The 17,422-nt window shown below is 37.8% G+C and overlaps 1 protein-coding gene across 1 annotated transcript in view; it reads left to right on the forward strand.

Annotated features, from left to right (window-relative positions):
* The window catches only part of itpkcb (inositol-trisphosphate 3-kinase Cb), a 25,109-nt gene continuing 7,687 nt past the window's right edge, over nucleotides 1-17,422 (forward strand). The window contains exons 1-2 of the mRNA XM_038306329.1: nucleotides 1-119; nucleotides 6,930-8,217. Coding sequence (XP_038162257.1) covers nucleotides 7,102-8,217 — 1,116 coding nt within the window. The 5' untranslated portion in view covers nucleotides 1-119; nucleotides 6,930-7,101. The remainder of the gene's footprint in view (nucleotides 120-6,929; nucleotides 8,218-17,422) is intronic.

Raw genomic sequence — 17,422 nt, forward strand, 5'->3', positions numbered from 1 at the left:
TGTGAGTCGCAGAAAGGAGAAGCAGCACCATCCTAACACCTGTGCTTGTGCGAGTTAAAGCTCCAGCGCCAGCCTTTTAACAGCTGTTTCACTGAGCCAAGTAAATATGGATTTTTAAGGTAGGTTCTCTTACATTCCCTTAATTTTGTGTGTTTAAAAAAACAAAAACAAAACATAATTGTTAGTTTTTTGAATCAGAGCTTAAGCCTAAACCTCTTATTTAAATTTTCCCAAGTTAAACAACTCTCTGGTTTTAATTTAATTAGCACACAAAAAAATTATCATTCATTGCAAACTACGTGTTTAAACAAATAATTCACACCCTAGACCTTTCAGTACATGACAAGCAAATAGATGAGTGTCAACATGAAGCTGATGTGCCTGTTGGTCAGTGCAACTTCCCTTTACTGTTCTTTCTGCTTAGATCACGCTTTGTGTGTCTTTTTTGTATGGTTTAGTGTTGAAATAACCAACTTTCCATGAAGTGTCACAGTTTTGATGGGTGTGAGTGGCTCCTCATGTCAGAGGTAATCATTTTGTATTAATAAAACTAGATGAGCAAGATGGAAAACTGAGAATCTTTCATTAAATCGGAAAAGCTGAATGATTAGGAAGATGTTGTAATAGTGATTTCTTTTTTCCCTAGCATTAAGCCACATAATATCTCATTGTTCTTGGATTTATTGAGCGATTACTTCTGCTACCCCGCCTAGCCAAGTTGAATTGATTCAGAGCGATGAATCATTTTGTGAGATTAATAATCAAAAATATATCTATTACCAAAGAAGCTGTTAATTGTATTTGTGCATGCTTCACAGTGAGTTAGTATTTCCATTGTTACACTTCCTGTCCCGTTTCCTCTCTGTGAGCTTTCCTGCTGTCAGCAGGGTGACAGAACCACAGTCACATTAAATTACAGCAAAAATGACAGCTGCTTGCTTTATTCAATCCAATACATAGAACAATTCATGCTGTGGGTTTGGTTTTTTCATTGTGTATTGGCAATATAATCTAATACTGGGTGTGTTTTATAGAAATGTATATATGAATATTTATAATGAACCTTTTACAGGTTTGCTGTTTATATGCACCTGTAAATTATCACTAGTATATACATTAAACCCAGAACCTATGCTGATTGTAGGAAAAGTATTTATACCTCTTGAACTTTTCTTATGTTTCGGCCCATATCAAACGCAAACCTTAACTTATTTATTTGAATTTTCATATGACTGACCAACTTCTACAGAAAACTATTTGCGCAATTCTAGGGAAATGATAGATAGGTTTTAATGGTTTGACACGTATTAATCTGAAATGTGGGCTGCATTTTTTTATTAAGGGTCCCCTGAGTCAATATTTTCCATATCCACCTAAAAAAACAATTGCCGTTTTGAGTCGTTAAGGATGTTTCTATGAAACTACGGGGCTCCAACTCAAGTCCTTTGAAGCTGTTGTTCAGTAACGTTTAGCTGTGTCTCTATTCCCTCGAAGAAAATGAAGCCTGTGGTCACGTTCTACAGGGTCCTGCTAGTAAACTCTGAGTTAAGAGTGGTAGTTTTGTGTTTTAAAGGTCTGTTGGAGGGGGATGCAAAAACCTTCATTTGAATCACAGCAGAGCCCTAGAGAAAAGTTTAGAAATCTTTGATCTAACTTATTTCTGAGCTCAATAAGGTTTATAAAATCAATCACCCAGAGAATAAGCATTAGAAAATAATGTTTTAATATCTGCATGACAGGCAGTGCTGGAATAAGATGGGGAAAGAACTTTGATTTCATTTAGACTGCATAAAGGTTTGAGGGCTGAAACAGAAAAAAGTCTTGCTAACTAATCAACCTATTGACTATTTTGTTAAGATAATTGATAGTAATCGGACAGCAAAAAATGCTTTCTGTGCGAAGCTAAAACTAAACCACTTGAAGAGTCCCGTATAGAGCATATTTTAGAACCAAATGTTTTTCCATCTTGAATGCAAAATATATATGTTTTTAGGTCATTCAATTGTTTTTCAACAAATGACAGGTTTCAGAGTCTGTGTAATTCGGTTAGTTATCGTTCAATTTGTAAATTAGTTCCTTATCACAATGAATCATACAAATCATGTCCTCAAAGCTTTAAAGTAAAGTTTTACTTGGAAATTTTCATATTCAATATTTTTAGTTGTGATAGTTTTCTTTCATTTTTTTTCCATAAACCTATGTTTGAAAAACTTTTGTTCTTAAATTGACAAAACTTACAAAAGACAATAGTTGATTCATTCATATGTTGGTAACTATTGTGCAAGTGAAGTGACATATTGTTTGCTAACCAGAGCAATTAACCTTGTAGGTAGAAAAGAAATTACAGTTTACTACACAATTAGAAAAATATATGCACATTTTAAGTGCTGACATAATCTAAGTGTATATATATGGGGTTAATCAAATCATAAAAATGTGATCAGTTATAGTATAACAAGCCTTCTTCTAGTCAACAAATTTTTTGTTAGCATGCATGGATAAAATTGTTTGATGAAAGAAAGCCCTCAGGGGTAACAGATACAACCTTAATCTGATAATAATACATAGAAACTATCTATCTATCTATCTGTCTGTCTGTCTGTCTGTCTGTCTGTCTGTCTGTCTGTCTGTCTAAATTGATAAATGAGGCTTTGAATGTTACACAACAGAAGGAATAATTCAGTGAGAGTGTAAACGGATCAGTATTCAGTGTAAATTCAGGTCAACACAAGGTCAAGGGCCCATGTTAGAACTCTCTTATTCTCAGTTCAAACTATTCAAAATTCACCCGAAACTTTATTTAATCTGTCAACCACTGCAAGTTGACCCTTATTGATTTCTCTATAGCCAGTAATGGTATTTCAAGTTCAGCACTGGTAGTTTTCTATGGTTATTTTATCTGGCTGATGAACTCTATTCTTTTTTTAAACCTGGGATCAGTACTTCCCCATGTTATTTTGACATGAAGCATCTTTTTCCCAGGTTTCTTTAATAGATGATGTCAGAGCTACTTGCTCTGAGAAATATTGTGAGTTGTAACTTATTCCTCACTGACCTACAATTGACTGGATGTAGCAAGCTTGTATAGTACAGAGATGAACTGATTGTTCTCTGGGGTTTGCCTGTAGCTGTTCAATTGAGACAGATCTGAAGGATCATCTGTTTGACACTTTTATGATCCCCGCAGCCTACCAACAACAGTGCTGCTCTTGATACAGTAGGTTGGCTATCCCTTATTTTTTATTTTTTGGCTTGTCATGCTCGTGTAATGCCAGGGGTTAATACTTAATGATTGACAAATATTGACTTAATTTCTGGCAAAAATTGGCCTGGTTTTATTACAATGATGATTCATTTGTGGTGAGTCAAAGCAGAAAAAAGTAATTTTTTATCTGGAAAAAATAAAAGATTTACTTCAATTAAAAAAAAAACATTAGACTTCAGGACTTGGTCTGTGTAATAACATTAGTAAATCTTTTATTTGAACAATTGGTGAAAACTTATATTGGTAATAGTTGAAATCTTGATATATAAATAAAAGTTTTTTTGTCAAACATTTTGTATTAATTTCACACTGGACACAATACAGGTGCTGGTCATAAAATTAGAATATCATGAAAAAGTAGATTGATTTCAGTAATTCCATTTAAAAAGTGAAACTTGTATATTATATTCATACATTACATACAAACTCATATATTTCAGATGTTTATTTTGTTTAATTTTGATGATTACAAATGACAACAAATGAAAATCTCAAATTCATCATATCAGAAAATTAGAATATTACTGAAGACCAATAAAAACAAAGGATTTATAGAAATGTTGGCCAACTGAAAAGTATGAACATGAAAAGTATGAGCATGTACAGCACTCAGTATTTAGTTGGGCCTCCTTTGGCCTGTATTACTGCAGCAATGCGGCGTGGCATGGAGTCGATCAGTCTGTGGCACTGCTCAGGTGTTATGATAGCCCAGGTTGCTCTAATAGTGGCTTTTAGCTCTTCTGAATTGTTGGGTCTGGTGTATTGCATCTTCTTCTTCACAATACCCCATAGATTTTCTATGGGGTTAAGGTCAGGAGAGTTTGCTGGCCAATTAAGAACAGGGATACCATGGTCCTTCAACCAGGTACTGGTAGCTTTGGCACTGTGTGCAGGTGCCAAGTCCTGTTGGAAAATGAAATCTGCATCTCCAAAAAGTTGGTCAGCTGCAGGAAGCATGAAGTGCTCTAAAACTTCCTGGTATGTGGCTGCGTTGACCCTGGACCTCAGAAAACACAATGGACCAACACCAGCAGATGACATGGCACCCCAAACCATCACTGACTGTGGAAACTTTACACTGGACTTAAAGCAACGTGGATTAAGTGCCTCTCTTCTTTTCCTCCAGACTCTGGGACCTTGATTTCCAAAGGAAATGCAAAATTTACTTTCATCAGAGAACATGACTTTGGACCACTCACCAGCAGTCCAGTCCTGTTTCTCTTTAGCCCAGGCAAGACGCTTCTGACGCTGTCTGTGGTTCAAGAGTGGCTTGACACAAGGAATGCGACAGCAGAAACCCATGTCTTTCATACGTCTGTGTGTGGTGGTTCTTGAAGCACTCACTCCAGCTGCAGTCCACTCTTTGTGAATCTCCCCCACATTTTTGAATGGGTTTTGTTTCACAATCCTCTCCAGGGTGCGGTTATCTCTCTTGCTTGTACACTTTTTTCGACCACATCTTTTCCTTCCCTTCGCCTCTCTATTAATGTGCTTGGACACTGAGCTCTGTGAACAGCCAGCCTCTTTAGCGATGACCTTTTGTGTCTTGCCCTCCTTGTGCAAGGTGTCGATGGTCGTCTTTTGGACAACTGTCAAGTCAGCAGTCTTCCCCATGATTGTGTAGCCTATAGAACTAGACTGAAAGACCATTTAAAGGCTTTTGCAGGTGGTTTGAGTTAATTAGCTGATTAGAGTGTGGCACCAGGGGCCATCAATTTTGAACCTTTTCACAATATTCTAATTTTCTGATATGATGAATTTGAGATTTTCATTTGTTGTCATTTGTAATCATCAAAATTAAACAAAATAAACATCTGAAATATATGAGTTTGTATGTAATGTATGAATATAATATACAAGTTTCACTTTTTAAATGGAATTACTGAAATCAATCTACTTTTTCATGATATTCTAATTTTATGACCAGCACCTGTAGATTGCTAAGGAGTGCTGCGATTTATATCCAGACACAGGAGGGCAGTAATGGTCCTGGTCCGGCTTTAACTGGGGATAACAGACTTGGGTTTGATTTTCATATTTTAAAGGATGTAACATAGATATAAAACATTTTCTGTGATTATATTTATCTTATTTGATTCCATTGTCCAGTTCTAGTCCTAAAAGTCGTTGCAGACCTTTAAACTTACAATGAAAAAACTATAATGTCCCTTAGTTAAGTGTCATCACCAAATTGGAATATAATTATTAAATTTGTATTGATTTTAAAAACTCTTGAGTTGTAATATTATATTTATTCATTACACTTATAGCAATTTATATTATATTATAGTTAATCTATAGTTAATCTATCATTATTGTCACTTGTATCTAAAGGCAACTCCAAATTTCAGTTTCTTAAAAAATTAGAATATCACATTATTTAAGTAAAAAAAAAAAGCTTTTAAAAAATGGATATCATCTTCCAGAGAATTCTGGAAGATGATATCCACTGCGCAGTGTAATCATTCACTGCTTGTTCAGGGCGTCTAAAGGTGTTTACTCCATCAATATTGCATGGTATAGTGGAGATTAACCTGTTTATCTGCTGATGTGTCAAGGAAACACAGGCGTCTGGTATTGGCGTTCAGTTTATCTTCAAGTCTCTGCTCTTCTTCACCACACCCCATACATTTGTTTATATTCTTATTTCCAAACAATTAATCACAAAGTGCCATTGGGGGTTGTTCTCCAACTGAAATTGGAACTGCGCTTTCATTTTACAGAAAAACCCACACCCACTCAGCTACATTCCAGTCATATTTCTCTGTGATGCTGTCAATGTTTCAGGAATACATTAAAACAGGAAAAATCACAGGTGTAACTTATGTCCTGTAAACATCTATTTATGCTGACCACCATTACAGTATATATATCTTTCAGTCCCTAATTAACTATTGGATGGACTTTTTCTTTTCTCTAAAGGCTGTGGTTTCCATTTTTGCCTATGCACTCCCCTTTTTGCTGCACTTTTACCTTCCACTCAACTTTCAATGATACATTAAGAAAAAGCACCCACGCAATTTAAGGTACATTATTTATACTCTGAGATGAAAAAAGTTTTCATTGTCAAATTGTGTAGCAAATAAAACTAAAAGGTTGAAATAAAAAGAAAAACAAATTGTGAAACCAGCTTGTTTAGCAACAAGCTCTTGCAGCTTACCCTTCGTATTACTGTATGTGATCAAATCAGTAATCTTACCCAGGATTGTATAATAACCCTGTCATAACGTTTCCCGAAATTAGAATTTCTATTTTTATTATTCCCTTTACACAATATTGTAATGGTCTGTGAAGTTGAATTATCCACCATCCATTTATAAACAATAATTTAAAAACACTTAATTTTATCAATGTGTGTAATGAGTCTATGTGCCAGTTGGGATGTTTCCAATTACTGAAATAAATAAAAGTTTTAGTTGTAGCTGTACTTGTACTTTTAGAAAAAATTTTTTATATATAATATTTAATATATATATATATTGTTTTGTTGATAGTATTTTACAGATTTTCATAAAAATTAAGGGCTTAAATTTTCAACTGATTTGAACCTGCCTGATCTGTTTAAAGTTTATATCTTAAGTAAAGTTTGTTGAACACATTTGTGCTGATGGAGTAAACAACATTATTGATATTTACTAAATGTAAATTTTTTTCTTCCTCGCAGATTCGACTAGTCACAGTGTGAAGGAAAGGTGTGGATTATTCGAGATTTTTCCAATCTTATTACATGGATTTGGTGATTAATGGATTACTGGAGCACTGTTGTTTGAGTTGTAATTTGTTTTATTACACATTGAGGGTGTGTCTGGACAGCTGTTAGCACTACGGCATGCAGGATGGGCCAAACGCGCTCTGATCTGTCTCTCAGCACCGCCACTCCAGGCGGGGCGAAGTGGAAGCCAAACGGCACACCTCATCGACTCAGTATCTCCGGATTTAGGAGCAAAGGGAAGCAGCGGAACGAGACGCTGAGCAGGAATCCGATGAAAAGCAAAGTCCTGTCCTGCTTGGGAAGGAGAAAGCGATACTCCAGCCAAACGGAGGAGGATCTGGGTCATACTACCGCGACCGCCGACCTAGCAGCGCGCCTCGGCCACAGAGCAGGAAAGTTACCCAGAGACGAGGCTGCGTTAGCGAGCGGGGGGTATCAGGCAGCCGCGGGGTGTTTGGAGACATTGTCCGGCCTCGGTGATCATGTGGAAGCGGTGCAGGTCAGCGTGAACCGCGAGGGAAAGACAGGTTCCTCTGATCCTTCAGTCTTGGAGACGCGGAGCTGTGAAGTTAGCTGTACGGGCTGCGAGGAGCGCAGAGCCGGCGTGGGGGAAGACAATGCCTCGAACCCCCCAGCCAGGGCCATGGAAGACCAGCCAGAGGGGGGGAACGAGCAGCATCGCTTTGTGTGTGGGCTTAGATCTGATCTGAGTTCAAACCCCCGTCTGACCTCTGACCCGGACGCTGAACGGACTTCGCCCCCGGGTCAGGATCAGGATCCGGGCGATAGGCTCTCTAAACCGGACGATTGCATTAAAGCTGAAATGACTAAAAGCAAGTCTAGCAGCGGGGATCAGAGCAACGGCTTTCTGGTAGAAACTGTCAGCATAAAGCAACCGATCATCCAAAACCCATCAGGAAAAAGTTTCCCTGGAACGATCCCGAAACTGATCATCACCAGAGACCCCAGCCCGAGCCGCCCCCATGGCAGCACGGCCCTGCTGGGAGACCCAGCCTCCTGCCTGGACCCTCAGCCGGACGATGAGTCCCCCTGCTCGGACAGCGGCTGCGGGGGGTCCCCTGCTCTGATGCGCTCCCCCAGGAAGCTGTCCAACTCCTCCTCCATAGGCCTGTCCTCAGCCTCCTCCTTCGAGGAGTCAGAGGATGATTTCACCGGCAGTGACATCGAGTCCAGCCTGTCCCCTTCCCGGTCACTGGGCAGCCCGGGGGATGGCACAGGGGTGAGTGTCCCACACATCAACACAATCTAATCAAACTGGGTCTTATAAAATGCTTCCCCTCTCTCTCACTGAAGTTTATTAAACAGGTTTCTGCGGACAAAACATTAGAGTAAGTGTTGCATAACTTCCCATCTACCACCAGAGGCCACATTTACATATTTACCTGTAAAGAAGTGCAAGTAGAGTCCTGTACATTGTGCAACATGTGCACCAATAGGCTACATGCATATCCGATTTTCAAACCTTTGGAGCTTTTTTCCCAGAGTAAACAAAGCTGCAACACTTTAAGGGGGACACACCTTTCTTTTCCAGGGGTGTGCAACATTTAATCCTATCCCTATGCACAGTAATACACTTTTGAAGTCAATTCTGTTAAGTTGAGATGGTGACATGTTTTAGAGGTTAATAATTGTTACTTTTGAATTATGACATTTTATAGCTTTCAGTTAGGTAGATTATTAACTGATAGCACAATTAGGGCTGAAATAATCGGATTCATGTGATTAATTCATTATTGAAATAAAGATCAACTTATTTAGTAATAGGTTACTCTTTAACTGGAGTATAGAGGCTCTAAAATGTGACCTTAGCTAACAGAGCGACTCACTTAGAGTGGTAGTTATACACAATTGTAAAGTATAAAGGTTTAGCATTTAAAATAAAAAATGTTTTCTTCTGTTAATACGCTCTATCCAGAACTTTTTAGTTGGACATTTTTTTGTTTAACCTGGTTTAATTCTGTAAAAAAATCATCCTTAAGGAACCTTTTGCTATCGGATTAATAATTGAATAAAAATGATCTATGGTTTAATCGATTAGCAAAATAATTGTTAGTTGCAGCCCTAAAAACAACCCCTGTTTTCTGGTATACAAATTGATAATTGACTTTAATGTTTGTGCTGAAACTGAAAACTGGATTACAATTTAAATTGTAGTTGACAATAAAGACTGATGGGTAATGCTGGTTTATTTAAAAATTTTTCATTCTCACAAACAATGACAAACTAAACTAACGTCTGCAGTTAAATCCTCATCCAATCCTATCTAGTCTGGATTTGTTAAGAAAATAAATAAGCTAATGTCCTTTATATTCATACCTTACATTTTTGAGACTAATGTACCATATTAGGATAGGAATAATTTTGCTATCTAATTTTTATTGTGTGGAGTAAGATATATTTCTAGTGTTGATTAATGTTTCTCTTTGCATTATCTCTGTTGGCATTTGGTTAGAAATTGAAAGGAGCAATAAAGGAGAGTTGAGGTCATTTAATTCTGCTTTTCAGTAGATAAACTGCTTAACTGCTACCCAGACAACAACAGATAACATTAAAATAAAATGGCAGGAGATCGGCTCCTGTTTCCAACCCCCCACCTCTGCATTCTTTTAACACAAACAAAGCTCAGGTTCATTTGGTTTGATGAGTTCAGCAGTGGATCATTTAACCTTAGATGGCACTTTTTAATCTGCTCAGTCATAAAGCTACAGCTGCCAGCGGTGCTTCTAAACTTTTTCTTTTAGTCTCTCCTTCAAACTATTTGAATTTTCCATTCAGACAGTCGACTTTCTTTTCCTTTATCGTGAGGATTTGATGCTCTGTTGATTAGTCATGTTTGGAATGTCTTCAAAGCAGGATGCCTCCACCTGATATGGCCTCTCAGGATATCTTGAATATCCTGGTTGTTTCATGTGGCTCAGTGACTTGTGGTGTTCTTTACTGTACATCCTGGGTTGTGCTAAAGGTTGTGTGTATTTCATGATGTAAAATGCACTAATTTTCCCACAAGGGACAGGTTATTCATCAGCGTATTTAGCTCCCCATAGGCCGATTCGGTTGCACAGCGAGCACTACTATACTATAACATATATATATATATATATATATATATAAGTTACAAAGAAAATCACAAATGTCAATCACTGACGAGAGGGGGTTAAAATTCCACAAATTATTTTTTACAGTCTATTTGAAGTAGCTGATTTTTTTAAGTTCTTCTTTAGAAATGAAAAGGATGATTAAAAAAAAAAAGTTTGTTATTGGTAGTCTAACGCTGTGTAACAACTATTTACTGAAATAACCAAATAAAGTATGATATAGTGTCCCCTTTTGAAAAAAAATAAACAAATAAATAAAAAAAAAAATATATATATATATATATATATATATATATATATATATATATAATTTGACCGAAACGCATACCGGAAGGTTTTGTTTCAAATGCTACGAAAAATGTTTACTTAAGTTTATAAAACAGGCTAAACATGAATGAGGAGTCTTGCTTTGTTAGATTCGAGACAAAGCCCAAGTTTTTAAGTGTTGTGCCCCTCCCCCCACCTGTTGCTGCACGCTAGTGATTTGCTGGAAACATTTTCCTTGCTTAAAAGTGAACTACTTTACCCAACTTGTTTGGCATGCGTTTGCAGGAAGATTATGCATTACATTACATTGTTTTCGTGTGTGTTTGTATTTAAATATGTAACACTCTGAAGTTAGACTCTGTGTTATTTTTACTGCAGGTTAGCATACTAGTCTTACTAGTTCTAATAATAGCTTTTTGGCAAAGGTATTATTAAAATGACAAATATTTCTGTCATCTGGACCCTAAAAGTTACATTTGCAAAAGTTTTGTTTTACAACCAACAAATAAACTTAAGTAATCTGTTTAAAATTTCCGGCGCGGGACCATTAAAGCTGTTTTGATTAGTTTTTGCTTCACTTTGCTGTATCGACACAAGTATTTCAGCCTGCTAATTGGAGTGAGGTAACAGGAACTTCATGCGAAATTCACATTTCTACATATTGCAATCGTTAGACGCACAACCAGTTTCAGTGTCGACCTCCACAGGTGAAACATTGGCGTATTATCCAGGATTTTAAATGTTAAAAAACCAGGAAATGTGCAACCTAAGGAGGTGCAGAATTGCTGCTGAAACAAACAGGATGATACTGGCTTGTGGTTTGTGATAAGTGCCGGTTGGTAACCACCAGCCTGTTTTTTTTTTTTTTTTGCTCTGGCAAAACAAAGTTAAAACATTGTTCTCTTTTATTACTACATAGAAGGTATGTGTGCAAGTGTAATGAGTCTCCCAATCAGACCTTTCTACATTATGTTCAGGCTGTGACGTGGGAGGATTCTTGCTCACTCTCTTGCCGTCTTGCATTCAGAGTCGCGTGTGTGTGTCATGGAAAATTGGGCTGAAGGCTGAGCCGGTTTCCAGGCGACATCTTTGCCTTATATGGTTCTCTTTTTTTTTTTTTTTTCTCTCCTTGGCTTGTTGTGTCTGTCACAGCTATCTACTCTGTCCCTGACATTTCAATGCATTGACATGCCAATTCCTATTAACAATCATTCCAACAATAAGTGTCATTGTGTATTATAAATGAATTATTCCAGTAGGGGACACTATATTTCTCCCTTCATACGACTTCTAACAAAAGTTTAACATTTTCCACTGATACATGAGGCATAATGTGCCATGGAACAGAAGAAGAGAAAACTCAGGGTGACCTAGCAAAAGACAAAGAAGCTGAAATGAAACCTGGAACATGTAGCCTACACACCATGATGATGATGATGATTATTCCTATTTATGCCTGTTAAGTCATGAGCCATGTGGCAGACCCGGCTGTCCTACGCAGAGACTCCTATGCACAAAATACATGCTGTTGGTTTATAAAACAAGAAATGAACGGCGTGCTTCTTTAAAAAAAAAAACAAAAAAACCAATTGGATATTTATATAATAAATATAACTGTGTGTTGTCAGGGCTCGGATACGAATGGTTTTGGGATATTTATTAACATACATTAATGACATTGTTGTAAAAGATTGAGATAAAAATTTTCTGCGTTAAACGATTAGTTAAATGTCAAAGCTGTTCTGATGATTCGACTGTGATGTCTTGCTAGAGTTGATAGGCGCAGCATATTTATAGCAACACTGAGTGACCTTCCTGTTAACATGATTATAAACAAACAACAATGTGGTCAAGCACTGATATAAAAGATTAGGCTTAACTAGAACAATCAAGTGTTTCTGGTAAATCTAGCTTCTTTTGTAGTTTGTTACATATAAATTATGTGTTCTATTTAAGACTTTATACATTTATTTAAAAAAGAAATGAATGAAAACAACTGTTAAAGTTTTAGCCACTAGGAGCTCTAGATGTAATGTCAAGCATTAGCACCCCTGTAAGCAACTGGCACAATTTCAGAGTCTTTCTCTGTGTTTCTGTCTTGCATATCTGGATTACTGCCTAACAGCTTTTGCTTGGTTAGCTCTCCTATCCAGGAGGAGCTCAAACTCTCAACATGTGGCGCTCTGGGTCACATGACCCATTTAATGATGGAGCCGTTAATTTATCTCACGTTAACCTAATAGGGCGACAGTGGCGTTGGATGTAGGATTTTGCTCTGAAATCGAAGGATTGACGGTTCAAGCCCCGACTCTGACTTTCAGTGTCGTTGTGTCCTTGGCCAAGACACTTCACCTGCATTGTCTACTGATGGTGGTCAGAGGGCCCGGTGGCGCCAGTGTACGGCAGCCCCGCTTCTGTCAGTGAGCCCCAGGGCAGCTGTGGCTACAATGTAGCTTGCCACCATCAGTGTGTGAGTGTGTGTGTGAATGACTGTAGTGTAAAGCGTGTCCTCACTTAAAAAAGCACTATATAAGTACAGGCTATTTACCATTTAATACTTTGTTCAACAGAGTAGATGCTAAAAGTAGATATAATTTCTCCAGATTTTTTTGGGTGCCATTAAACCAGCAACACATTTATAAAACAAACAAATAAATAAAAAAATGTAATATTTGGTTTATTTAATCTTGTTCAGATCCTGACAGTTCAGTGCTCCTGTTGCATATCTTAGTAGTATTTTTTTATTTATTAGTTCTTTTTTTTTTTCTTACTTTCACACCTTTTTGGGTTTGTATGGAATTCTCAGTTTGCTAACCTTGAGGAAAGTTTAAGGTTTTACAGTTTCAGCGTCACATACCAATTTCAACTATACAGCAATAGTTTTCTTGGTAAATTGCCACTAATGGTGGGCTTATAGCAAGTGAGGAAATGGCGGGGCTGTCTGCTGCCGTAGCAGGCCTCCAGTCGACATGCTGCTCTTGCATTATGTACCGGTACTTCACGTCATGATTTTTCTTTATTTCTGAGAATTCAATTGTTTTCAAGTAGGCAAGTTGGTTTTCCCTCTAAACAAGTGGCAGACATTGAGGCCCTGATTGAGTCAGAAAAGTGCCCTGCAACATATGGGATGGGGGAACAGTGCGTTTAATATTAATTTAAAAACTGAAAGACCTCAGATCTTTGCTTGATTCATCAAGTTCCAAGAAACATTTAAAAGTGACAGACATTCATTGGAAAAGTTGATGAATCATCAGCTAGGAAAAATGAAACAAAAGAATGTAGAAGCTCTAAAACATTGAACTAGACACGTTTTTTGTTGTTTTGTTTTTTTTGCTGCTGTTGCTGCTTTCTGAAGGTGATTCATACTGCCAGGACGTATAGCCAGCCATGAAAACCTAACTGAAGGAAGGGGAATGTGGGTTTGACGTGCATCAAGAAAGGAGCTCTAGTGTAAGCACATGCTGTCCCTGCTGTAGTTTGTTAAAGTGGTCCGACAGGTTATTCTCAGTGCCTGTACACGTACACACACCTCCATGCTTTAGTGCAAACCTTTACATGCAGATAAAAGAAAAGCACAGGGATCTCAACGAGAAAGGCCTGGTGGCCCCACCCCCACACTGTCATTTTGGTCATGTATCCGTCAGGAGATTGGTACAAGCAAGCCCCTGGAGGGATGAGATGCCACGAGAAAGGAAGAAGACAGCTCTTGTGTGGAGTGTTGTACTTTTAGGGCGACGGGCTGAAGCATGCAGATGATTGAGCAAGGGGGGATTGTGATTAGTGACGGAAATGAGGATTCATCTGTTGAGAAAGTAAATCTTAAAAAGATCCTGACACCAGACAGTTTGGCAATTGGGTTGTCTTGGGGAAATTAGGAGTTATCAGATTACCATGCAACATTTAACAGGCTGGCTGAGGCTCTCTAAGTGGAAGACAGCAGCACATTAGTGTGAAACTGAGAATCCATTTAGTGAAAGTGGGTTTTCAGAGACTATTGTTGCTCTCAAACCATCAGGAAGGCGGGCGGTTAGTTAATGGACGTGACTGTGGAGAATTTGGTGGCTGGATTCTCCCTTCATCTCTGGAACTCTTGCATCCTTACTAAGATCTCTCTGTCTGAACCTCTGCTCCTTTTTGCCCGGTAAGAAATGCATCCAGAAGATTACTGTTTGTGGGGCTAACTTTTCATCTTAGAGGTTATGGATTAAACTTCAGGTGACCGGTTTGGATTTGTTATGTGATTAATTAATTAGCTTTTATCAGTCTATCGATGTGTAAAATGCCATCTGTGTGACAAAACCTGCAAGCTTGACAACACAAATGACAGCATATCCGTTAATCCTCAGCTGGAAATATAATCGGACTTCATGGAGATGTTGCTGCTGTTCATAAAAATACACTAAAACTATTTATGTGGTTTATGGGACTTCTCGCTACCAACACTGCAGCTGAATGTCTCTAAGTTTGTTCTAATTCTGGTTAGAAAAGGAAACTTCTACAGGTTTATTGCACACAGAAGGATGTATTCCAATAGGCTCCTGTGTTAGAGGATACATGAAAGGGAAAGCAAAGATGGCAGAGGGCTGAGTGAGTGAGTAGGGTGAAACGTGAGCGTTTCAAATGCATGTGGGATGGAGATGCGGCTGAGCTTATTCCCTTTCAGCATAAGATTCAAGCTTTTACAAACCTGCTTCATAACATCCTTTATAAATGCTCTCATGTCCTTCAGAACGTTAGTTTAAGCAGCAACGGTTCACTCAGTCAGGCAACTTCAGCATTATAGCAGAATGCATGGAGCCGTCAGCATTAAGCAGTTTATTAGAGATTGGCTGTAAGAGAGGCCAGAGCTGTAACCGTCTGATTGGTTTTCTTCTTCCTCTGATGTCTTTATCAGGTCCATTAATACCCTGCTGATTGCTGATAAAAGCTTAAAAGAACAAAAACTAAAGGCTTTGGAGCTGAAACACCGTTTGCATTTATAGCTGCTAACTCAGCAGGTAACATTTAGAGTTTAATGTTCCCAATCCAAACATATTTATCTGTGTAACAGCAGGAAATGCCCATTAAAGCTTTGCCCAGGTTTAGCTTTCTAAATTTCATAACCCATCACTTCGATTGATGTATGTCTACAGAAGGGAGGATCAGAATTAAATGTATTTTTCCTCCCAGATTACGAATGTTTTAAATGTCATGTCGATCCTGTTATTCTAAAAGTTCCCACAGTAGAATGACCCGATTTCAGCCCATTCATTTTTCTGACATTAAAGGCTGTTGGAGCTTCTTGCCTAGAAAGTTGTAAATGATAATTAACAGAGCAAGGCCAGTTATAGAAGCCTTGGAGGCTGTTTGGTTGGCGGGTTTTAGTCTTATCCCCTAACATGTACAAGGAATGAACAAATGCACCAGTTGAGCAAAACATTATGACCACTGAGAGTCAAACATTTTGTTCTTGCAGATAACGGGCACGTCTTGGAGTCTGAGAACTGGGTTGGAACTCTTTTTGGTGCTCCTCGTCGGCTGGTTTCTGTATTTTTTGAAAAGCGGTGCAAAGATGGAACAAATCCAGTCTCAGGGTCATTGACAGCCATGGTTAACCAATGCATTCAGGGAGAGAAACACTGATATGATGTTCTTAGAGGGCTGTTAGAATACCTGCTCCTTTAGAAACTGCTACTAGTGAGGCCGCCTTGCTACAGAGCAGTGAGCGAGCTGATTCTGATCATAATGCTATGTCTAATCTGTGCATACTCGCATGCTGGGGACTTAATTCTCCTTTGATATATCCAAAGATCCTATAATCATTAAACTTAAATGAAATATTCTCTTTTTCTGCAGCTAAAGCAAACCTTTAAGGCTAAAGTAGAGGCCAGAATCGACCCCATCAGGGCAGAAACGTCTCCATCAGCTGCTTGGGCCTTCTTGTGAAAATGAATCATTCATCACCACTCCGGGATTTTATTGCTACATTTCTTTTTAAAATTTTTAAATAAGAGCAGCAATAAAAGTCCACTTCCACAGAGCTTAAATCTAAAAGAAGTACTTCTAAAGAATAGTTTCCTAAATAATCCAGTCAACCATTTCAAGCCTTTTTTTGCTTTTTCCTCTCTATCCGGTTTTAGTACAGGTCAGATGTGAGGTATGTGGCTCGATTGGTGAAACAGGTCTTTACGAAAAGAAGAATTTCGTCATGTTACAAATTCAGCTGACCATTTTGGTGTAACGTGGCGACAGTTTCCCACTCTGGGTGGCGGAGATGACTGTAACTATGCTGCAACTGTTACCTTTGGGTCATCCTGTGTACGTGATGGAAAAAAAAACCTGACGACGTTCAGCAAAGCCAAAAACCAGTTCAGCAGTTTGCTTGTTATCTTATAAGTACATTTAAGTTATGTGAGTAAGAATTTATTGATTAGATTTGGCTTTGAGCTGACTTTTAGAAGTGAGAAGTATTTACTCATTTTAATAAGAGTTTCTATCCTGACAAGGATGGAAAAATAAAATATAGTATTATTATAGTATATATTAAGTCTAATTCATGACGTTATATCTTCATTTGAACTATTTGCCCATCAATGTTTAATGTTATCTAACAGATAAATGGGAGTTTATTCAGATATAAAAATGTCAAGTTCACAACTTAAGACAAAACAATAAAAAAACAAAAAGAAATCAGCATTTATCACAGGACACTCAGTCCCCTATGTCCAAGTGTTCTAGATTGAATAGGAATTTAATTCAGACGATTTGACAAACGACAATAAATGAATCAACCAAATACACAGAAAAGAGACTAGTTTACATCAACCAAACTAAACAATTTTCACACCAACTAAATTCACCTGAACATGAATGACCAATAGACCTGTTGTTATATACAGCCAGGGAAATTACATTGATTAATGTATATTGTCTGTAAAGGGGAATCAAACAGTACAACCTATTTTTCCTCTCCCTCAGATGGCACTTAAATTAACTTTATATATATATATATATATATATATATATATATATATATATATATATATATATATATATATATATTAGGGATGCACGATATTGGGA

The sequence above is a fragment of the Cyprinodon tularosa genome, unplaced genomic scaffold (genome assembly GCF_016077235.1).
Source record: "Cyprinodon tularosa strain WSP-4 unplaced genomic scaffold, ASM1607723v1 ctg58, whole genome shotgun sequence".
NCBI lineage: Eukaryota > Metazoa > Chordata > Actinopteri > Cyprinodontiformes > Cyprinodontidae > Cyprinodon > Cyprinodon tularosa.